The sequence below is a fragment of the Bombus fervidus genome, chromosome 15, assembly GCF_041682495.2.
Source record: "Bombus fervidus isolate BK054 chromosome 15, iyBomFerv1, whole genome shotgun sequence".
NCBI lineage: Eukaryota > Metazoa > Arthropoda > Insecta > Hymenoptera > Apidae > Bombus > Bombus fervidus.
In genome coordinates this window covers 2,927,535-2,951,553 of record NC_091531.1, presented here as the reverse complement: position 1 = coordinate 2,951,553, position 24,019 = coordinate 2,927,535, and the positions used below count along the sequence as shown (strand labels likewise).

Genomic DNA, 24,019 nt, shown 5'->3' with positions numbered 1-24,019 from the left:
TTGCAAAATGTATAGTTTCGCTTCGTCGTTCCTCTTCGGGAACACGCAAAAGCTTCTCGCACTGTCGATTTCCGTAATACGTAACACCGACGCTTAAACTTTCTACGTATTCGCATTAGGCAACGATCCATCACGACGTCGATCGAGTTGAAAATTCACTTTTGAATTCGGTATGGTATTCGATGATGTGATAGAAGAAGAAGCTCTAACGCGAAAAACGGCGAATACAGATAAACACAGGTTTTACAATGAACGTTTTATTCATCTTAAACTCTAACAACTTCGCACGTTGATTTTAATTGTATCTCTCTTTAAATACTTCCGAGTATGTGGCCGATCGACGACATTCGGTTCACATCGGATGTGTTTCTATGATCGACGATTTCTCCGATCAACGACGCGCTAAACGTCAGCCGCAACTTACAACTCTAACTAAACTAGACACGAGCCCGCGTCAAGAATTAACCCAACGACGGAGCTGCTATCGGAGATCCAGCGGAGCATAACTTAGGGTAAAAACATAGCGAGCAGATTTAGGTGGTGGTGTAGCCGACTATTCAGCCGACTGTTGAGTCAGACGGAGGATAGACAAAGCCGCTAAGCATCTCAGTCAGCCGAATAGTCTGCTGCGGCACCGCCACTTACACCTGCTCGCTACATTTTTACGTTTAGCTTGGCTTAATTTTAGCTTCACGATGGATTCTCTTAATAATAAATACGTCTCCGAATGCGACCGGAGTGACTCTGCGTAATCAATATCCGCCCGCGGCTATCGTTTCTATCCGCAACGCTTGTAATCGCGTAATCGAGCTAACGCGTTCGAGATCCGTTGGCCTCGGGTTCACGGCACGTAGAAGAGATCCTGTGTCAGCGATAGCGGTCGGCTACCGAGACGCGATAGCCATAAATCTCTGGCCGACTCGTGGTCGATGCTACGAATGGACCCGAGCGGACCCGAGTCTCGTCTCCTGTTTCCGTCGAAAACGCCTTGTTGACACGTCGAAACGTTGGCGATTGCAACGGCGTACGAATGGCGGAAAAATGATCGCAAAATGAAACGCGCGTTCGCGGAGGAAAGATAGAGACGTGGAGAAATATTGGAAAAACGTATGTTCAAAGGGAATAAGAAACTATCGGATGAAATGCCAACGACGAAACGCTCCATCGTGAATGTGTTTAAAACGCTTTGCACATTGACGCTGCTGGGATGTGCACCGCGCCGGAGTACAGTTTCTTAGGCACGGACCTCCAACCAAAGACGAGAGCTTTGGCGAAAGGTTCCTCGCTACAACCGTCGCAGACGTCCATGATGGTCCTGACTTCACCTTCTGCTGGTTCCCTTTCGTCGTCCTTGTTTTCGTATTTTGGTAGTTGCAGACCGAAATTGGTGAGGCCTGCGAAGTAATCGTTGTCTAGGCCTTGACTAATGTAACCGTCGTCGACGATTAGACCGTCGCCCAGTTGCACCAGGCCTCGTTTCTTTTTCGTCGAATCGCGTTTCTCTAGCTTCCTGTCTTTCGCAGACTCTACGTCTTCTCTTGGCACGAACGTTACCTGAAAACAAAATTCAGCGTCGTCGATGATCTTTTCAGTGCTTAGTCGGCCCTGTATTTCCTTACAGCGTTCAAACTATGAATGTTTCTAATTTACAATCGTTTTTAATACGGAGGATCAAACGTCAGAGCCTGAGTTCCATGAAAATCGTAGCTCGTTGCTATGGAAAGCTTCCGAGATGCAACGGCCAGCGAAACACCCTGTACAAACAGCCTTAGTCGCGTCTCCTTGCCTTGCGAGCAACGGAATTTCATAAATTTCGTGCGGATGATACGCACGATACGATGGCAAGTGCTCAGCCACTTTCGCCGACCACTTCATCCAAAATCATATCGCTCGTACGCGTTCTAATTATAATAATAATTCTAATGTGCGTTCCGATGGACTCTTACCTTCCCATCGGAAGGTTTTCTCTCTGAAACTGCCTCTTCGTCGGTCTGCCTCTTCGCCAGGCTGGACGCTTGCTCAGCGCTCGAGTCCGACTCGTTGCTCTCGGCTTCAACAGCCGACGAATCCTTCTCTCTCTTAAAGAGATTGTGATAGGAGCTGGCTCCCACGTCGGTTGTTTCGCTCGCCGGGGGCAAACTAATGCTAGAACGTAGGTTACCGAAGAACTGGCTGGATTGCAGAGGGAACGCTGCGGAGACGGAATTGGGATTCGCGGGAGGAAAGGGTTGAGGTGATGGCTTGCGGGGAATCACCGCAGGATGCCTCAGGGTGACGCCTCCTTGAACGATTTGCAGCGGCGACCCTGGATTGATTTTTACCTGAAATTCAACGAGGTCAGCGTGTTCTGCGATGCTCTTTGAAGCTTAAATTTCCATAGATTGGATTTTAAGGGTTTTAACGCGCGAGTAACGATAATTTCGATTGCATCGAGCAAGGGAATTGAACGAATCTAGCGACAGTCGCTCAAATTTAGGCGATGCAGCTGTATCGGAATTTCCCTGGCAAATAAAGCGAGCGCTACTGTATACCGTGACGTGGGTCAAACCTGATGATTGATTTGTCCACCAGTGAGGTAGGGATGTTGCGGAAGTGGTCGGCCTGTTACGGGAGGACGCGTAGGTCTGGGCGTGTTGTTGGTGGTGTCGTGCTCGTAGTGGTGGCCGTGATGGTGTTTGTGATCCTTGTGGGCTTTGCCGGCCGTCAGCGCGACCTCGTACAGCTGCACCATTGTTATTTCACCCACAAGACCGCCGGATCCTGAGCAAATGTGTTTCGTTAGAACAACCTTAGGAATGTAACGCGTATTACCACCGTGTACGAGGAAAGTCGATGAAACGCTTTGGCACTGATATTTCAACATTTTCAAAACATGGTATAATGTACGCTGTTGTAAGTAAAAGTATCTTTACACTCTCAAATTGTAGCAAATATGTGAAACACTCTTCTTCGTGAAGCTCTTTGAGACAATTTTCATGTCTGATTTTAGTTGCTACCGGTATGTAAATATGAAACCGGAATTATTGTATAGAAAATACACGTTTATTGTACGAAAATGATTAAAAATATTTTATTCGAAGTATTACCCATCGCTAGCTATACATTTTTCCCATCTGTCTGGCAATCGGTGAATGCCACGCCAAAAAAACTGTCGCTCTTTTGAGGCAAACCAGTCATCGAGCCATTTTCGTACATTTTCGTAAGAAGTGAAGTGCTGGTCAGAAAGTGCGTGTCCCATCGATGCAAATAAATAGTAATCGGACGGAGCCAAGTCTGGCGAGTAAGCCGCGTGCGAAAGTATTTCCCAATTGAACGCTTCAATCGTTTCCTTGACCGGTTTTGCTGTATGTGATGGTGCATTATCACGAAGCAAAATTATTTTGTGTTGCCTTTTTTGATATTCTGGTCGTTTTTCACGCAAAGCTTGATTCAAATCGATCATTTGTTGTCGGTAGCGCTCAGTATTAACGGTTTCGCCAGGTTTTAACAACTCATAATAGATCATACCCTTCTGATCCCACCAAACACAGAGCATTGTCTTCCGTCCATAGCGATTTGGTCTTGTAGTCGATGTCGGTGGTTCGCCTGGAGCTACCCATGATCTTTTACGCTTAGGATTCTCAAAATATATCCACTTTTCATCGCCAGTCACAATACGGTGGAGAAATGACTTTCTTTTGTATCTGGCGAGCAGCATTTCGCAAGTGGTTTTTCGGTTTTCCTGCTGTTTTTCATTCGGTTCATGTGGAACCCATTTTCCCACCTTCTGGATCTTTCCCATGGCTTACAAACGTATGGAGATGGCTTCTCGTGTCACGTTTAATCGATCAGCGAGTTGTTGTTGCGTTTGAGCGTCATCCTCATCCAACAATGCTTGCAATTCTCTGTCCTGAAACTTTTTCGGTGGTCTTCCACGTTCTTCGTTCCTCGCGTCAAAATTGCCACTTCTGAATTTTTTAAACCACTCAAAGCACTGTGATTTACCAAAAGAGCATGCTCACCGTAAGCTTCGACAAGCATTCGATGCGATTCTGCAGCAGTTTTGTTCAAATGGTAACAGAAAATCAATGCTGTCTGCAAATCGTAGTTTCCAGGCACAAAATTCGGCATGTTCAACGCTATTACAAAATATGCTGTTGTATGAAACTTGTATTGTTCTGAGTCGAAAATGTTTGTGAGATGTCAACAAAGACTTTTGGCATCAATGACATAGTTTAGTGATAACTACATTATCAGCTAGGGCCATCTATAAGCAAATTCCGGTTTCATACTTACAGACTTGATAAATGCGATATAAATGTGCAGGGTAGTGTAAATGAATAAAAATGTGTATACACGGAAAATGACATAGCACTGCAACCATAGTTGCCTTAGTTTTATGACAATTTGCGAATTCTCACCTGGAGGAGCGCCGTCGCCTTCCAAAAAGCCACCGCCCAGCTGTCGTTGTTCCTGTCCAGTGATCGCAATTCCACCCCCTTTGATGACGTGGCCAACCAACTAACGAGTCAAGAAGAAAGACAAGCGAGCGAATTAAGGTCACGTTGAATTAGCTGCAGGGTCTGTTTGTTAATCGCGCGTTACGTCGGAGAGCGCCGGTTTTAATTTGCATCTGACAAACGAGTCGCGAATTGCCATTATAAACTCTGCTTTTAAATGCATCACGAGATGGACAGTTTTTTGTCACGTCCACTTTCTTGCTGCACTGAAAATATTCCCGTTATTCAGCGCGCTTTAATCTACACTGACACAGTCAAAAGCGAGTACAGATACAGTTTCTATCAACTGCATTTGTACGAACAAAATTTCCCAACGTCCGATTAACTGATCTTTAGCTGAACGCCGATCAACCTACGTGAACTCAGTAGGGACACGCGTCATGTAACGCACATTCTCGTGATCGATACAAGTTTGCAACGTTATCGTACGTCCAAGAGCGAATATTCCACGTTTCGTGGAATTTTCTTGAACGAACTTGTCAGCTTCTATCGGCTGAACAAAAGTCACAGACGAGAAGAATACAGAAATACGTGGATTTTTATGATATTGGGTTGGCAACTATGTGATTGTGGATTTTGTCAATACACCACCTATCGACAAAATCCGGAATCACTAAGTTGCCAAGCCAATATATCCCGACAAATTCGTACAGAGGCGGTTGTTTCAGAAGCTTCTACACGTACGTTGGACAAATGGAAAATCGGTGAGGATGGAATAAATAACGCGAAAAACGTAAATCTGTAAAGCGTCTATTCACTGTATTTGATCGGTGGCGAATGCGCGCGGAAAATACGAAACGCAAAACCTTCTATATCTCGAGGCGAAGTAAAATTCCTTTCACCGCGCATTCTCTACTTCGATTATGCTTATCCGCTTATCGCTTCGAGCGAAGCAGCCGCCCGTTCCTTCTTCGATATTCACCGGAACGAATAACAGAGTTTCCTGCCGAATGGGTTCGGTTATCTGGGTAGACTCGTACGGAGAAAATCGAGGCCGTGTACGGTATCGTAGAATCTGCAGAAATATTTCTGCGTTGTATATTTTAGACGATTTGTAATATAGGTAGGTACACGTAAAAGTGTAGGAAATTTTGAAATATTTTCCGTACATTTCCTGCTAGTCAACTTGACTATCTGTATACTTTTGAACGATAGCGTGAAACGACTTTCGCGTGAAATAGAATCGCGTTGACAAGACGAAGAGGGGGAAAGATAGCGAGCGCACGGAAACTCGCGGAAATTCGCACTCGTCTGGGAAAATTCTTCGCGCGATTTGCATCGCGTTGAACGAGACTAGCGAAGAGAGAAAAATTACGCAAGAGAATTCGCACGAATGCCAAGGAGAAATGGCTGGCAGCGTGGAATCGACCTAGAACCGGACGCGATTTCCTCCGGTACCGCTGTGCAGAAGATCGCTTTCTACTCGAGTTCGGAGTCACGGTATACCGCCTGCATGATCCACTTTCGAGAATTCATGGCGAAAACTATAAACACACAGCCAGACCCTGGCATTGCTCGCTTATAGAAATCGCGCGCGTGTCTTGCCTTCGTAACGTAAAAGTGCATTATACTATAGAAATTTCATGCACATGCAGGTCCATAAATATCCCGACACTTACACGCCGTGTTTGCGTATTCCGTACGAACATCTTGAGAATTTATTACCTTGTTCTATATTGTACCGACGTTATTTTTGGACTATATCGAGCGATATTACGTACAAATAATAATACGATAAAATTGTTGTAAAGATAGGTAAGCTGGAATGTGTACGTGTACGTATAGGATACGAAGATGTCGAGGTGATAAAAATTTTGTTTCCATAATACGATCTGTTTCGACCATTCGCGAAGAGACGCGATCGCGAGAGGCGTAAATTCTCGCTACGATTCTGATAGTCCATGCCGCGAACCAATCGTTCTCCTGTTTCGATTAGGATAACAGAAGTAGTTCAAATGATTGTAACATTGAATTAACAGGATTAATATTTTGAACAATATTAAAATTATAATTAACACGTTAGAACTGATTTAACGATGACACAACTAGTTTATTATTATAATTCGACTGGACTTTGTGATATTTCTCGACGTATTCGTTTAACTAAGCGATTGTGATTTTATTTCTCTGAACCTCTCGATGCATTCGGTTTGAATCCTCATGTGATACTGACTGCCCTTCGATTTTGTCTTCTCTTGGAAACGACCCCCACCACGCTCGAGTCTCGCAACCGTTCGCGCCTATGATCACGTATGCCATGTTTTTTGTGTAGGTAAAATAACGGACCGAAGGCGAATCGATGTTTTTTAGAACTCGCTGCTTGACGACAACTATGCGTTTATCGCTATACTGTGTATATCTCGCCGGTCATGTAAGACGATCTGTCTGCGACACTGTAGTACCAAGGGAAACGGTTAGGAACACGGCCTATAGTAAACCTCGGGGCGTAGCATAATCCATTTACACGTGTTTGTCTATCCAACTTGTGGCGGCACTCGACAACAAATACCGCCACTAGACATTAAGTAGAACCGGACGACGATAGCGCAGTGATTAGCGCCTTTGGTTACGAACGTTCAGGACTCAGGTTCGAATCCCGATGCCCGTAGTCTGATATTTTTCTTCCACGACAATAATTAGGAAGTAAATAGACCCCCAACAGCGAGCGACATCTACAACCAACTACTCTACAACTATCACGGGCCTAGTCCGCCACAAACTTTACAATAATTGTATCGATACTATTTGTCTTTAACATAACGTCAATATATATAACGATAACGTCCACATCATGGAACAACACGACAAATTCAAGTAAGAAACTAGAGTACCAGATTCTCGCCAAGTGTCTCCGGATATTTGCGTATGTGTCTTTTTCAAGCAATAGCACGTGCAAAGCTTCCTTGTAAAGAAATTAAAAAATAAGAAATCTTGGAAACGTGCAATAGAGAATCTTCCCGGCTGAGATTGTTTCATCTTTGAGAAAATCGATCTTGAAAATTTACCAAGTAGATATACTCAAACTTACCTAATTACCGACTAGATATGACTGAACGATCAGCTGCAGGTTATTGGACGTGGAAAAATAAGTGACGCGTTTTACTCGCGTGCAATGCGCTTGAATGTTCCACGGCCGTTGGTAACGGTGCACTTTCACGGGCGCGAATTTTTTCGTCGATAGCTCGAGAGTTAGGTGAAAAGCACGGCAAGCTCACTCACTTACCCTGTTGTTGAAGCCGCGACCTACGCGCTCGTCGTTGACCCAGATCTGCCATTCTCCTGTACGACCGTTCCAGCTTTGGCAGCTGTGATACCACTTGTTCAGACGGAGCGGATAATTCAATCTGTACAAGTTGTGCCCGTCGATGTTCATCATGTAGTAGGAACTCCTGGCGGTGTTGGCGACCCAGGAGAGGATGCCACGCGGTTGATCTCCCACTTGAAAGTCGAGTGGATTCCGTTAACGGTACGCTTTCTGCGCATTTTTGCGTCTTCGAAGCAGGTTTGGGAAAAAGAGGCAAACTTCTACACCGTTTCAAATTTTAATGAGAATTCTATACAGAGGCCTTAGGGTATAAAATTAGGATTGTTTATGGAAAATTTGATGTGGAAGTTGCAAGGACAAACATTCTTTACTGTTATTATTGGGCTGGTAACTAAGAGATGGCGGATTTTGTCATTAGGTGGTAATACCAATTTTGCAAAAAGTTCAGTAAAATATCTTGGTCAAATCATGGAAAAAACGGTGTGCGACTAGGAAGAAATAACCTCAGAGCAATACACGAATTTGAATGCCCAAAAGACAAAAAAAAAATGTAAGACAATGACTGGGGAAAATGAATTTTTATTCTAAATTTATAGAAGATGCCTGCAAACTTCTGGAAGCACTTCATAACTTACTAAGAAAAAATGTGGAATTATGAGAAAGAAAAAACAGGCTTTAGCTTAAAACAATTTGATGGAACACAAAAAGCTACAGATTGGATATCAGAGTATGAAACGGAGTGGGAAAAATTAAAAATCCAAACCGAGGAGAAGAAAATCAAGTGCTTGAAGATGCATTTGAAGTTACAGGCGTATCGTGCTGCAGACCAATCCTTGTTGCTAAAAACTTTTAGAAATGAAGTTTTCCAATTTTCCCAGTTGTACCATTGGATGGTAATGACAAAATCCGCAATCACTTAGTTGCCGACCCAATAATTCACAAAATTCATTCAATTTCCACTGAATAAATATCGACTTTCCTTTAGAGGATAACGCGCGAATTTTTGCAATTTGTACATTCGTTTCGACGTCTTATGATCGTTCGAAACGAGAAAGTTGCCTTCGTCAGGTTCGTCTATGTTTTTCATGATCGTGTTTCTACGATACTTTACGTCTAATAGAACGACGCCTCGTTAGAATTTTAGGTATCTGGAGCTGCATTTCGACTATTCGCGTAGATATCCATGCAATATACTTATTAAACGTGCAAATTATACCTTTTAAATTTAGCGTATTACAGACCATATTATATTGGCACCTAAGTGATTGCGGATTTTGTCATTAGGTGGTAATGAAAAAATCCGCAATCATTTAGTTGCCAACCCAATAGTATCGTTGTATTCTTTACATTTACAATTTTGTATTTCGTACTCTCTGAGAAAAATTCTTTTAGGGATGGTTAAAGGGACGAAAAATGAATAGTAGAACGGATAGTCTGACCTGATTGTTTTAACTGTGGCAAATTAAACGATGCCTCGGGAACGGACGTTCCATACGATCGCGTCGTGCTTGTGTCGTATTTACGCGCGATTCGCTAGAACATTCGCCTCGAATCCACTTGCGAAACACATTGCAACAGTTTTTCCGAAATTCGAGGTTCAACCGTAGCGCGATTTTTATCGAATATTATTACTATTATTATTGTTGTTATTGTTGTTGTTGTTACTATACAAACAAAGATACGCGCTATGCGAGGAAAAATAAATTTCGCGTACAAATATGCAACGTGTCCTGTTTAACAGGAAGCGTTCAGACATCTGGAAAAATACGAAAAAATGTTTCAGAGAAAAGCCGTGTGATATCCAGGGTCAGACATCGTGCTTTCATCCACTTGACCCTGCGATTAAACATTTTCGAACGGATACCTCCACTTCTCATTACATATTTTATTATTGCATTTTTAGCGATGTTTTAAAAATACCGGAAACTCGTGTCCTTTGCATTTTACGTTATCGAGATACGAACTTTCAAATTCAATGTGACACCGATATTAAGACGTTTTTCACGGTGCTACGATCGGTATGGCGTCGACGAGCCACGAATTCCCAGTTTTCTAACGTTTCCAAAATAGTCGGTGAGTAGCGAACGGTCGCTTATATTGAGTTGGCAACTAAGTGATTGCGGATTTTATCATTAAGTGGTATTGACAAAATCCGCAATCACTTAGTTGCCAACCCAATAGGTCCTTGCATCGGTCTCGCGCGAAACACGTGAGAGTTTACAGCGTCTCGAAGACGTCAGCTACAGGAATACGCAACGAAGAATGGAGGTAGCCGTTGAAAAATTTTCTCACGTTTTCTCGTATTTTATCAATCGTGTTTTTCCAGACGTTCGATCGTTTCCAGTTGAACAGGACATATACTGTACACGAAAGAGAAGACAAAGAAAAGAGCAAGATACGGAGGATTGAAAGTGTCCTAAGGATGATAAAGATTAATTATTGTTATGATTAATTAAAACAAAAAATCGACATCGCGGTGATCAGAGGGTTAAAGTAGGTAGGCAATTGGATGAACGGAGCGAAAATAGCAATAGATGAGACGGTGCAGTTGCGTGGAGTATTCCGAGCAAAAGGAAAGTGGTGATTCAGTTTCCACGAAAAGTGCGAGGCGGAACTTTCGCCTTTTCGCTCGTCCGGCCTCTTCGATGCAAAAAAGCAAAAGGAAAAGGTGAAAGGGAAAGCAAACTGGCCGCATGTCTCTCACCTGCGTACGAAAACAAAGGATGGTCGTTGCTGTGATTGTAGAATTTGGTCCACATGCACAACGTGAACTCCTTCATGTCCGGTAGCTGCGTCTTGTAGTGAACGTACTGCGGAAGGAAGAAAGTGATCGTTAATCAATGGAAATCGAATCCGTTCAGAGATCTGTGTCGTGGTCGGAACGTCGTTTACAGATCAGAGAATTACACGAACGATACACGTTCTTACGCGATTTGACTCGTTCCGCGATCGCCGAGAAATAAACTCGATTTGTAAGCAACCGGAGAACCTGTCGGCGCCACCGGTTCTTTTTACCATCGTCACCTTTCCCTCTGCGTTTCCGCGTGCACACTGCGTCTCGCTTTCTATGGACAAAGTCGATCGTGTACATTGGTTGCATATGTTGTAACTGGCGATACGACTAGGAAAAAGGACGGTCGTAGGGGGGAAAATTGAACCAGCAACATGAAATACAATTTTTTCACGGTGAACTTTGTTTTTCGGAGAATTGATTTTGTATGTTTGTAAAGGTATATTCGTAAAAATAATCGCGTATTTCGAAGCAGTTATAGATATCGAGTAACATCGAAAATAAATGCTGTTGCAGTGTTTGTTAAAATAATAACTCGCGCTATAGATTTTCTGCACAGTATACAACCGTATAGAATATTCGTCAACATTTTTGTCCATACGATTTCTGTTTGTCAGAATAGAAAATATTTTCGAGAACGTCCAAAGTATACGATCAAATTTATCTAACGCTATGGGCATAAACAGAGAGACCAGTTGCTGCATTTTCCAGCCAGACGATATGTTCGGGTATATTGGCGCTATGAAATTGCATATAGACAAACGAAGAGTCTATCTTCAGATAAATCATATTTATTTTATTATTTTGCTAGGATTAACACTTTGACTCCCACGAAGGTCATTGATGACCGGAGCGCTTGACTTCTTACAGTTGTAAAAATTGAATGAAAATTCACAGTTAGGGCATTTTGAATATAACCGATAAGTAGAAGATGCTTTGAAATGAAAATTCCCCATTGAACAATTAAGCATTTTTATTAAAACATCGATAAAAAAAAATGAGAAGGAATCTTGCATCTAACAGTGCACTGTGTGAAAACACCTTAAACATAAATGTGGCTCATCGATACAATCTGGACAAATAGGTGGTCACCTTTTTCGTCCGATTCTTAGCAATTTTTGATCCTAACTGTTTAACATTTTTTTTATACCACTCTCTGCAAAATTTTCGTGCCAGATACGCTTGCCCTTCTTTCTTCTGCATTTCGTGTTGCAATCTTTGTCGAATAAGTATATTTGACGGCTCTGGCGAATGGCACTGTGTAAAGAGCATTGCGAGTGCCATTCTAAAATCTGATACCTTGATTTTTGTTTTTGTTGCTTACTTATAGAGTATTATCGCCTTTGAAATTGATGTATTTAACAATAACTGATACGCCCCGAGGCTTACTATAAGCCGTGTTCCTAACCTTCTCCCTTGGTACTACAGTGTCGCAGACAGATCGTCTTACATGACCTGCGAGATATACACAATATAGCGATAAACGCATAGTTCTCGTCAAGCAGCGAGTTCTGAAAAACATCGATTCGCCTTCGGTCCGTTATTTTACCTACACAAAGAAGGTGGCATACGTGATCATGGACGCGAACGGTTGCGAGACCCTAGCGTGGTGGGGGTTGTCTGCCAGAGAAGACAAAAGACAAAATCGAAGGGCAGTCAGTGTCATTTGAGGATTCAAAACGAATGCATCGAGATGTTTAGAGAAATAAAATCAACAATATATTCTGCACGTTTTGCCTACGACGAAATAACGAGTGCGAGTGGTTTGTTGAAATAAACGAAGTCTTGTTATATGTCGTTATCAACTGTTAACAAGGTGCCAATGAGATACACGGTCCATTGGGAAGAATGTTGTCTTACATCATTGCCATTATATGCTTTGAAAAATAAAAATACTCCCGTGGCGTCCTGAGCGAAACATGTGATTTGTGTGTAGCAATCAGTGTTAATATCTTTATTATTATTATTATCTGTTGAGGTTATTAGATGTATGTGAATACAAAGGAACGTGTGAATAAATTGTAAGGTAGAAAACATATTTTAAATACTGAAGTGTAAATACAAGTCTGAATATAATTGAGCTGATCTAGATCCGCACGCTAGCAGTGTTACCACCCTATGACTGAAAACCCTGAAGCAAACGTTGCCTGTGTTCAGTTCATGGTTTGCCTTCGACGCAGTATTTTGTCTATAGGCTGTCAATGGCTTTAGTGCTTGAGAAAACTAAATGACCAGATGTAGAGTTTTCTTAGAAGTGATGACAACTTCAACATTATCATTTGTCAGAGTTCATGATTTTCCGCTTACGTTATATTTACGTTAGAATTCTCATTAGCTGTGACAGACATTTAGAAATAAAGTAGACCGCTCCACTATCGTTTGCTCACAAGATGCTGTTAATTTCAATAAGAAAAAGTCTATTACACGCACTGTGTAGTTAGAAAGAGGCGCACGATTATCCAAGTAAAATGCGTTGGGAAAGAAAAGAAACAGCGGAATCGAATGCATCTTACGCGGAACGATCTATTGTAACGTAATCGTCGTGTTTGCTGATCGCACGGCACTCCGGGAGTTTAACCATTTCACGAGAACAAGGTCTCTGCCATAATTTCTTACTTTGTGTTTACGCATTCGCGTTGCGCAACAAAATCGTTCGATACGCTTCGAAATCGATTGCCAAGTGCGGCTCAATTTTCGCTGCATTTGTAGGCAAATGATGCGCGTCGGTGAATTAAGCCGGGAAATGAACTCGAGAGGAATAATAGCGGTGGAAAGCGATCTCGCGACAGTTTGATGCACTTGAACGTGGTGCTGCGTTCCACGCGATGTCGCAAGCGCGAGATTTACAACGAGCAAGATAATCGAATTTTTGTCGAATTTACATCGTCTCGCTGTTTCGCTCTTTCCTAATTTGCTAATGAAACCAGCATGAAAACTTTGTTCCTGCAAAGTGAAACAGTGTGAATTCGTCATAGTCAACAGCTAGAGATGGAATTTCTGACACTTGGAATTTCTCTGCAACGTGTACGACGATAAAATCCAATCACTTGCAACCTGATTCGTATCTTGAAGCCTCTGCGAGCAGACACTCGAGATAACAGTCATTTTCGGTATTTTTTGGAAACAGGCCACAGAGTGAAAGCGAATTTATCCAAAACTGAAGAGGAGGGAGGAAGATAGTAATTTTTAACTGTTCCCACCGCGAATAACAGTTGTGAACGATTAGCATTTTTTTTTTTTTTTTTTTTTTGTTATCGACGAACTGAATTTCATTTTGGTTACCGATAACCATAAATGATAACCCGAAAACAATTCGTTTGCTTATCGTAAGATTTACTCTCGTTACGTTTGACTATCGTCAATTATTATTAACGTTGCTGATAATTGGTATTAATATTCGTATTTGTAATTAGTATTCATCGATACGAAACAATTTAATTATGAAGCTTACGTATATATTTTATTAATCAAAGAAACGATATGGAAATATATGAGACACAGAATATCCTATGTTTTACATATTTTCATGCTGGATTTTCTGTTTAATAAAATATACAAGTTTCGTAACTAATCTTTGTTATATTGTCAAATTTTAATCGTTTATATCGATCAAACATATCAATTCTTCTAGCATAACTTTAAAAATTTGTCTTGCGTAACGATTATGATATCCGTTTGAAAATTTTGATCAGTTCCTGAGTCTTTGAAGCTTCTTGAGTTTTGGTAGGGTTGCGGGACATTCGAAATTATTAGCTCGAGAGTTTGAGCATGGAAATTATGTGTACGGGGTTTATCTTATCGAAAGATCAGCAAGAAGCAAACGACTCAAAGAATTGGACGATTTCGACTGTATGATCGAAGATTTTTCAAGATTTGCAAAACTAGCAACACTCGCAAACTAGTGAAAACCTGCCAAGACTCAAATTTGAATCTGAAGATGCTTAGTTTAGAAATTATTTCAATGTCAATACTAGAACTACCGATAGTTAACACGAAACTATTTCAATGTTAACACAATACTATTTCAATGTTAACACTTGAACTACCGATAGTTGATACGAAGCTATTTCAATGTTAACATTAGAACTGCCGATAGTTAGCACGAAACTAATTCAATGTTAACATTAGAATTGCCGATAGTTAACACAAAACTAATTCGATGTTAACACTAGAATTGCCGATGGTTAAGACGAAGGTATTTCAATGTTAACATTAGAATTGCCGATAGTTAACACGAAACTATTTCAACGTTAACACTAGAATTACCGATAGTTAACATGAAACTATTTCAATGTTAACACTAGAATTGCCGATAGTTAACACGAAACTATTTCAACGTTAACACTAGAATTGCCGATAGTTAACACGAAGTTATTTCAATGTTAACATTAGAATTGCCGGTAGTTAACATGAAACTATTTCAGTGTTAACACTAGAATTTCCGATAGTTAACACGAAGCCATTTCAATGTTAACACTAGAACTACCGATAGTTAACTCGAAGTTATTTCAATGTTAACACTTGAACTACCGATAGTTGACACGAAGCTATTTCAATGTTAACATTAGAACTGCCGATAGTTAACACGAAACTAATTCAATGTTAACATTAGAATTGCCGATAGTTAACACAAAACTAATTCGATGTAAACACTAGAATTGCCGGTGGTTAACACGAAGGTATTTCAATGTTAACATTAGAATTGCCGATATTTAACACGAAACTGTTTCAATGTTAACACTAGAACTACTATAGTTAACGCGAAGCTATCTCTACCAAAACCATTGAAAATTATTGGTCTTTAAAAAATACCTAATAATAGAATATTTTTATATTTATTGATTTATTACCTTCTTACGGAAGGAATTCCATATTATGCAGTACATTTTTGGTATTATTAATCCATGTGGGGCCATGATACCTAAACGAGGGTTGACATAGTTATAAAATTGTCGAACCAGTCATTTTAACTGATGTGTTTCTAGTGTTAGCATCTAGCGATCTAGCGATCTATCTGGAATTTTCCTGATAACTGATTTCGTCATATCGAATGATGCCCAGTAAAAATTCGAAAAACGTGTGGCAAGTTGTAGAAAACGGGGAAACTAGTTAATTGTGGTTCGATAAACAGATTGCAGCACCCTTTTACACTTTGACAAGCACCAGTCATTTTCACTGATATTGGCATAAGTAGCCTTGATACGAAATTATTTTCAGTTTGAATACATAAAAAAGAAAATAAAATTCATCATATTATTTTTTTAGTTATCGTTGCGAAAGTCACTACATCATTGCAGGAAAAAATGTAACATGAGATAGAAATTTGAAAAGAAAATTGTAAAACCAGTCAATTTGATTGGTGTGATGATAGTTCTAGTGTTAATTTCGTCGAATCGAGCGTATGAAAGACGCTAGCTTCCTTATCTTTCGTACAAAATAAGTCGTGCAATTATTAAAATTAAAATATCCTGTTCAAATATCTCGATACTCGTTTCGTAGAAATTAAAAAGTTACATCTGACGGTGTATAAAAAAGTGTGCAATTCTATCAAAGAAAACAGGTGACGTTGAAATCACACATCCAACTAAATAAGATTCCTGACCACTCCAAGGTATCTGCCTCGAAACAAAGTCACGTTACACGTTATAATTTAGCAGATGTTTGCGTGGGTCGATTAAAGTAGGCCAACCTCTACAGGATGTATTCGTCCAAGAACTTTTTCTCAGAAATAAAATATTCGGTTGGCAACTAGGTGATTGCGGATTTTGTCAATATTATGTCATATTATGTCATCTAATGACAAAACCCGCAATCACTTAAGTTGCCAAGCCAATAATAGACTCGCGCTGGTCAAGCGATCGGAATCGAATTGTTGTTGAACGTAAAACTAATCGGAATGTGGCTATACACCTGCCTCGATCTATCGACGAATCTATCGGTATGTCTGGTTGGTCAGAATTTGTTGTTTTTGCGTGTTTCGTTAGCCTTGATCGGTGGCACGGCAAACGAAACGGCGAACAACAAAGTCGGTCGATTTCGAGAACTTCTGAAAAGAGTAGAGTCTCACTCGCGTGTCGCGTTTTCTCCTACTTTCGTTGCCTCGATTCGTGTCGTTTTGCTCGCATCGAGGCTCTCTCGACCGCGGCCAAGCCTTCTAGCACGCAACCACGATATTTCGTTTTGCAGCAGGAAACGCGTCCAGTGTAAATAAAGAAGAAGACAATTGGCAGTCCATTGAAAGATCGAGTTAAAACAAATTTTCGTTGACAATTGGCCAGAGCGTTGGCTTCGTCCGCCTACCGCGTCCCTTTCCATGGGAAATGAAATCTTCTTTAAAGAGAAGCTGTCAGATGATATTCTGGAGAAATTTTGAAAAATCGTACGAGAATTTTTGCCGCATTTCGTAAAGCGCAAAAATCGAAGGAAGTTGTGTGGACTGTTCAAAACTCAGTATAGTCGTTTAGACTCGGCCAACGTGCAGACGACGCGAGTAAAAATGAGCTTTGGTGTCGCATGGTTCAAGCAGACGCGTTAAATTAAATTATTTCACACCTCGCCCTACCTTCGTTCACGCTCTGCCGATCTCCACTACAATTTCGTCAATTTTCGGAATTCTTTAGTGAAACTTTCACGGGATATTCTAACGAGTCCATAACAGACAAACGAAGTTTCGAAATTCACGAACCAGCTACATAGCTCACATCTAGAAATTGATTGCTAAGTCTGTTAGGTTTGTTCACTTGGGTGTATCCGAGGCGAGAGTGAGAAACGTGTTCAGACTCGATGAAATCGAAAGGTTCGCCGGCTCCTCCAGCTGATGATGTATCGCGTACATTCGCCTCTCTAATTCAAAATCGTTCAATCACAGTCTAGTTGTGTCTTAACTGGAGAAACCTTAGAAATCGGTTTAACATTTCCATCCGAACTATTCATCTGTAATTGCTAATAATTATTTGGACAAAGCTGCTGTTATATACTAATGATAATACCAAATCACTATCGCTACGACACGATATTTCACGTACAATGTTAGAGAATAAAAGCGCAAGGAATAAAATAAGTGGAAGTAATTGTCGTGTGAAAAGTGCAAGACCCGTGCACAACCGCGTTAACTCGATCGTAGGAAAAATGCTAAGATGAAATTACAAGACAAATATCCAATGCTTTGTCGCAAGATCGCATTTCTTTTATATTACATCATTGCGGAAAAAAATATAACACGAAGTAGGAATTTGAAAATGAAATTGTAGAACCAGTCATTTTGACTAAATTTTGTGGTATTTCTGGTGTTAGCATCTAGCGATCTAGCGATCGATCCGGAATTTTCCTGGTAACTGATACGCAGTAAAAATTTGAAAATCGTGTGGCAAGTTGTAGAAAACGAGGAAACTGGTTAATTGGGGTTCGATAAACAGATTGCAGCATCCTTTTACACTTTGGCAAGTACCAGTCATTTTCACTGGTATTGGCATAAGTAGCCTTGATACAAAATTATTTTCAGTTTGAATACATAGAAAACAAAATAAAATTCATTGTATTATTCTCTTAGTTATCGTTGCGAAAGTCATTATATTGTGGCGACATTCGACAACAAAAATACCACTACTCGACACTAACTAGAGTCGGACGACGGCAGCGCAGTGGTAGCGCCTTAGCTTACGAACGTTCGGAACGCGGGTTCAAATCCCGGCGACCGGAGTTCCGATTTTTCTTCCACGCATCTAAATTAAAAGAAAAATACAGCCAGTACCCCAGCAACTACATGTACACACTAGCAGCATTTAGTAACTACAACTCTCGACAACTATCTATCATCATTGTAATTGGAAAAAAATATAACATGAAGTAGGAATTTTAAAATGAAATGGTAAAAGCAGTCAATTTGGTTGGTGTGACAGTTCTAGTGTCAAATTGTCTTTCTGTTTTATTTATTGCATCAGAGCTTCATATTTAATGTTTTCAAGGTTTAGGAGAATGTAAGAAATAAGAGAATGAGGAATGTAAGAGGTGCTTTACATTCTAAGATCAAGTTTAAGCTGCAGGTTCGACCGCGTAAGATGTTGTTAAGCTCTGTGATTGGAAGTAGAACGTAAACGTGAACCAAAGAGGAACACAAGCACTGTGATCAATAAATAAATTTCCAGTAGAATTCAGCAAACAATTTCGAAAGGGAAACATTGTACAATGTGCAAGTATGCGTTGTTACGATCTTCGCGAAGACACCAGTGTACTTAGTGTTGCATAAATTCGTGAATAAATCGGATAAAGGAAATCTGACAGGAAAGCATGATTTTAAATGAACCATGACCTTGATCATGGTCGAATTTATTATTTGATTAAGATTAAAATTAAAATTCAATTAAAGGAGTAGATGGACCGATCAACGAGACGCACCGTGTGCGTCAGTAAATAACGAATAGTGGATTTTTCTCACCTCGAAGTAGAGTTGCTGTTTCATAGCAATTTTATACAGTGTACATCTGTCTTCTTCGTGGTGTGCCAGCAGCGACGAGCTTGCTGCGTCGTAAAGAGGCTGTGCACTTTCGAAGATAGCGGCGGTGCCTTGGTGCAAGGCGCTGGCAGTTGGCGTTGGGAACGACGGACTCCAGGAGGTAGAGATTGCCTGGGCCGTGGTTAGAAACCCGTAAAAAAACGCAAGGATCCACATGATTCTCCTCGAGGAATCTGGAAAAATGTGCTAACGAAAGATTCGCTGACACAGCAAGTTTGAAAGCGAAACGTGTGCGACGTTCAATTTGCATGGAATTTGCATATGGAATTTATTTCCTTTTGAAATTTGATTCGTTGAAGATAGTTGGACAAACTAATTACAACAAATTATAGATAGCACAGGTAGGAGCTGGAGGATTTCACGAGCCGCGAATTATTATCGAAAGATAACGATCGATGTAGGAAGCAGCCAGTCGAAGGATGGAACGCGTCTCGTTGAACGTTAGGTTGTTACGCGAGAGGTTTGCTGTTGCAACATTTCATTCACCTAAGCGGAACGATATCGCCTGCAAAATGAATGAAAATCAACGCTTTTATCGAACGTTTCGATGTAAAAGCTGCAAACTCTCGCGGTTTCACCCTACGTTGATTTGGCCGAATGCAACGCTCGCTCAAACATCAACGAAATTAGCGACAGCATAGGGCCAGGTTGTAACGGTATCCAGCGCTTTAACTTCCTTTCGCTGAACTTGTTTCGCAGTTGGTAAAATTCGAATTCGGAAAAAGTGCAGGGAAATTGAAAGAAATCAGACGAAAGTTGAAACTCGATGAAAGAAGAGAAATTGCTTTTTTTAATCTAACAATGAGTTTTTATAAGAAGAAATTTAATGCACATAATATAATTAATAAAAAAGTATACGACAAATGACAAATGAGTCTCTGGAGCACGTATTTAGTCCCTAAATCGGAGGAAAAATATGGTTTAATTAATAGTAGAATTTAGTAGACAGTTAGTAGATGGTAGAATTTAATATATATTGAGTTGGCAACTAAATAATTGCAGATTTACCATTAGGTGATATTGACAAAATCGAATTTGTAAAAAATACTGGAAAATTGAAACAAATTATAGAAAAGTTGGGACTTGATGAAAGAAGAGAAATTATTTCTTGTAATTTAACAATGAGTTTTTACAAACATTAATTTAATGTACATAATATAATTAATAAAAAAGTATAGGACAAATGACAAATGAGTCTCTGGAGCACGTATTTAGTCCCTAAATCGGAGGAAAAATATGGTTTAATTAATAGTAGAATTTAGTAGACAGTTAGTAGATGGTAGAATTTAATATATATTGAGTTGGCAACTAAGTGATTGCGGATTTTACCATTAGAGGTATTACCATTTACCATTTACCATTTACTATTTACCATTTAGGTGACAAAATCGAATTCGGAAAAAGTGCAGGGAAATTGAAACAAATTATAGGAAAGTTGAGACTCGATGAAAGAAAATAAATTATTTCTTGTAATTTAGCAATGAGTTTTTACAAGAAGTAATTTAATGCACATAATATAATTAATAAAAAAGTATAGGACAAATGACAAATAAATCTCTGGAGCACGTATTTAGTTCCTAAATCGGTTAAAAAAATATGGTTTAATTAATAGTAGGATTTAGTAGACAGTTAGTAGATGGTAGAATTTAATATACATCAAATTGGCAACTAAGTGGTTGCAGATTTTGTCAATACCAGCCAATGGCGCAATATGTACTATTAGGTTGTCTGAGAAGCGTCTTTCTTCTACATATAAACATGAAACCTAACCTGTCGAACGTTGTGATCTTTATTTTGATAGAACAAAATGGGTCATACGTAATTCGATAAAATAATACAAAAAAAAAAAAAAAAAAAAAAAAATATAAAATGAAAGAAACTTTTAACGACCTAATACATTCTATCATCTACTAACTTTCAATAATTCGAACAAAGAAATTCTTTTCCCATAGAAAATAAGACCAGTCGCTGGCATATGCTTTATCTGTTACCACTTGAAGTTGCCTCTAATTTCTTATTAAAATTGTTCTAGCGGCAAACGAGTCTACTGCCGCGTTATTTAGCCCGATTTTCTGAATATCCATCGTTCGAGATAACGATCTGGTTTAATCGAAATTTCAAAAGTTATTTCGATATCCTGCCGGTGGTTTCCAGGCAGAATTAAAGGCTGACGCGTATATACAGGGTGTCGCGCGCAACTGTGCCAAATAAGTACTATAACGCTGAGACAGCACAAGATGTAAACGAATCTCATTAAACAAAATTAAACGCTATCTAATGACGTTCATTTTCATATACAAATTTAATCTACTAATTTAAGTATCCTAATTTACCTATACTTGGCGTATCGAACGCTATACACATTATACCGGATGTCCTGCGCAACTGTGTCAAATAAGAGCTATAGCGCTGAGACAACACAAGATGTAAATGAATCTCATTAAACAAAATTAAACGCTATCTAATGACGTTCATTTTCACATACAAATTTAACCTACTAATTTAAGTATCCTAATTTACCTATACTTGGCGTATCAAACGCTATACACTTTATGCATCTGTCTACGAAATCTTGGAAATACCGTCACTTACAAAACCAACGTATACACCAGATAGCGTTTAATCTCGCTTAATGAAATTCGTTCTATCTTCGTCCCATCCACCGCTTCAAAGCTGCAGCTTGTTTAGCTACGCTGGACGACACCTTGTATGTACGTAGCCTGATCCGATGGATATTGGTATCTCGGTGTGTAGCGGAGGAAAAGCCGATAGAAAATTTGGTGGTGGAAATCGGCCGATATAACTCACCGAGAAGCAATCAGCGATTTATTCGCGGCGATAACGAGAGGTAGATGTTCGCGGTCTCGAAACGGAAAGGTAACTGTCCGTTCGTTCAGTTCGACGTAGGCCTCGTAAACTCGTAAGAGGTGTGCACACCTCCTACCCACTTTGAATCGCCTTTTTCTCTCTCCTCCAGTCTCGCACATCCTACGATTCACTACGAGCACAGAGAATGCTTGTACAATGTACAATCAACTCTCCTTTTCTCCGTATACTGTCGAGTCGACTGACGTGTTTCTCTCCTTCGTATTTCTTTCCTAGTTAATCTCGTAATACGCGATACAGCCACGTATCCTGACAGCAATTAATTGCATCTAGATCTTTGTTTATCGTAGCATCAGTTCACTGTGGTATGTAGGCAAATATGTACACGATCGATCAAAGGCCGTGTGTACAGTGGCAGCAAAAAGCATTTGTGCACTGTTGCGTTTATTATTTGCATTATTTATTTATATACGAATTAATTAGATGCAATTATAATGGTTTCTTACATTTGTAATTTATAATATTCTGATTTTATTTGTACGAACTGTTTGTTATAGCGTTTCCTTGTTTTTATAGTTATCGTACGTTATAGTTAGGTATGTGAGTCACGGGATACTAAACTACTAATTTTTAACATAACCTTTCGTGAATCAGGTCTGCGGTAAAATATTCAACACGGTGTAATCTAGTTTTTATTATAATCAGGGTACGCATGTTTATGCAAATTTGTGTTTCTTTATAAATACAACTAAAGCAATCTACCCAAAGACTCGTTTCACCTGATAAATATTGTACATTAAGTAACCATTGCTTTATTGAAACTTGTTACATTGTGTCTTTTCTTACTAATCTTCGAGTATCTGGTGTGCAATAGAGTAATCCAAATTTCTCAGTCGAACTGAAAGTTTATTTATTTATAAGCATCGCGAGTGTCCCGATCAAATTATTGTTGCTTTGTACAACTTTGAAGCTATCTATCAAGCGAGTGATGAATTCCATCGTGGAAGAATTTCGCGTCATTAGACAAGTTCTAAAAGTCGCGACATTGGCAAAGAAGATTCTGTGAAATTGCTGCGCAACAACGCTAGAACGGACACTGCTTCTGCGACGGAAGACGTCACAGTGAGAGTTGGTTGGCACGTGCCGATGCAACACACCACGTTCGATTCAGCTCGCTTCCGAATGAAATAGAAAAATCACTCGACGATCTTGGTGAAAGACAGCATTTTTCCTTGTTGAAATTTCTCACTTGCCTAATAAAAGATGGTTTAACCCTTTGCACTCGTATGTTGAGTATGACTCGACATCAGTTTTTATCTCAGCAGTTGCTTTGTCGAGTCCCACCTTTTCTTGTGAAACGTGCGAAAAAAAAGCAGCATTGCATTCTGGAAATTGTTTCAAGATATATCATACACTTAAGAATTATAAAATACAACAATAGTGTGAATAAAACTGTTATTTAAGTGAATTTCTTTCTTCCTTTATGTTACGACCGTTGGCGAGGAAACGCGTCAGCGAGAGGCGTAAATTCTCGCTACGATTCAGATAGTCGACGCCGCGAACCAGTCGTTCCCCTGTTTCGATTAGGATAACAGAGGTAGTTCAAATGATTGTGACATTGAATTAACAGGATTAATATTTTTAACGATATTTAAAATTATAATTAACACGTTAGAACTGATTTAACGATGATACAACTAGTTTATTATTATAATTCGACTCGACTTCGTGATATTTCTCGATTATTCGTTTAACTAAGCGATTTTGATTTTATTTCTCTGAACCTCTCGATGCATTCGGTTTGAATCCTCATATGATACTGACTGCCCTTCGATTTTGTCCTTTGTCTTCTCTTGGAAACGACCCCCACCACGCTCGGATCCCGCAACCGTTCGCGCCCATGATCACGTATGCCATGTTTTTTGTGTAGGTAAAATAACGGACCGAAGGCGAATCGATGTTTTTCAGAACTCGCTGCTTGACGACAACTATGCGTTTATCGCTATATTGTGTATATCTCGCCGGTCATGTAAGACGATCTGTCTGCGACACTGTAGTACCAAGGGAGACGGTTAGGAACACGGCCTATAGTAAACCTCGGGACGTAACACTTTATTTATTTAAAT

General features: G+C 40.0%; 2 protein-coding genes across 4 annotated transcripts in view; one reads left to right on the top strand and one right to left on the bottom strand.

Annotated features, from left to right (window-relative positions):
- Positions 1-24,019, top strand: part of LOC139995196 (uncharacterized) — a 166,575-nt gene that overhangs the window by 79,906 nt on the left and 62,650 nt on the right. The window lies entirely within an intron of this gene.
- On the bottom strand, positions 242-23,303 carry B6 (pentraxin-related protein b6). 2 transcript variants are annotated; one of them, XM_072018424.1, is made up of 8 exons: positions 23,051-23,303; positions 18,990-19,240; positions 10,469-10,574; positions 7,723-7,937; positions 4,401-4,500; positions 2,549-2,760; positions 1,947-2,321; positions 242-1,554 (listed from the first exon to the last, which is right to left on the bottom strand). In XM_072018424.1, the coding sequence occupies exons 2-8, from the start codon at positions 19,221-19,223 to the stop codon at positions 1,177-1,179; spliced, it is 1,620 nt and encodes a 539-aa protein (XP_071874525.1). In that variant the 5' UTR covers positions 19,224-19,240; positions 23,051-23,303; the 3' UTR covers positions 242-1,176. The 2 variants fall into 2 exon arrangements, with proteins under 2 accessions (XP_071874525.1, XP_071874524.1); XM_072018423.1 differs by lacking the exon at positions 23,051-23,303 and adding an exon at positions 21,876-22,021.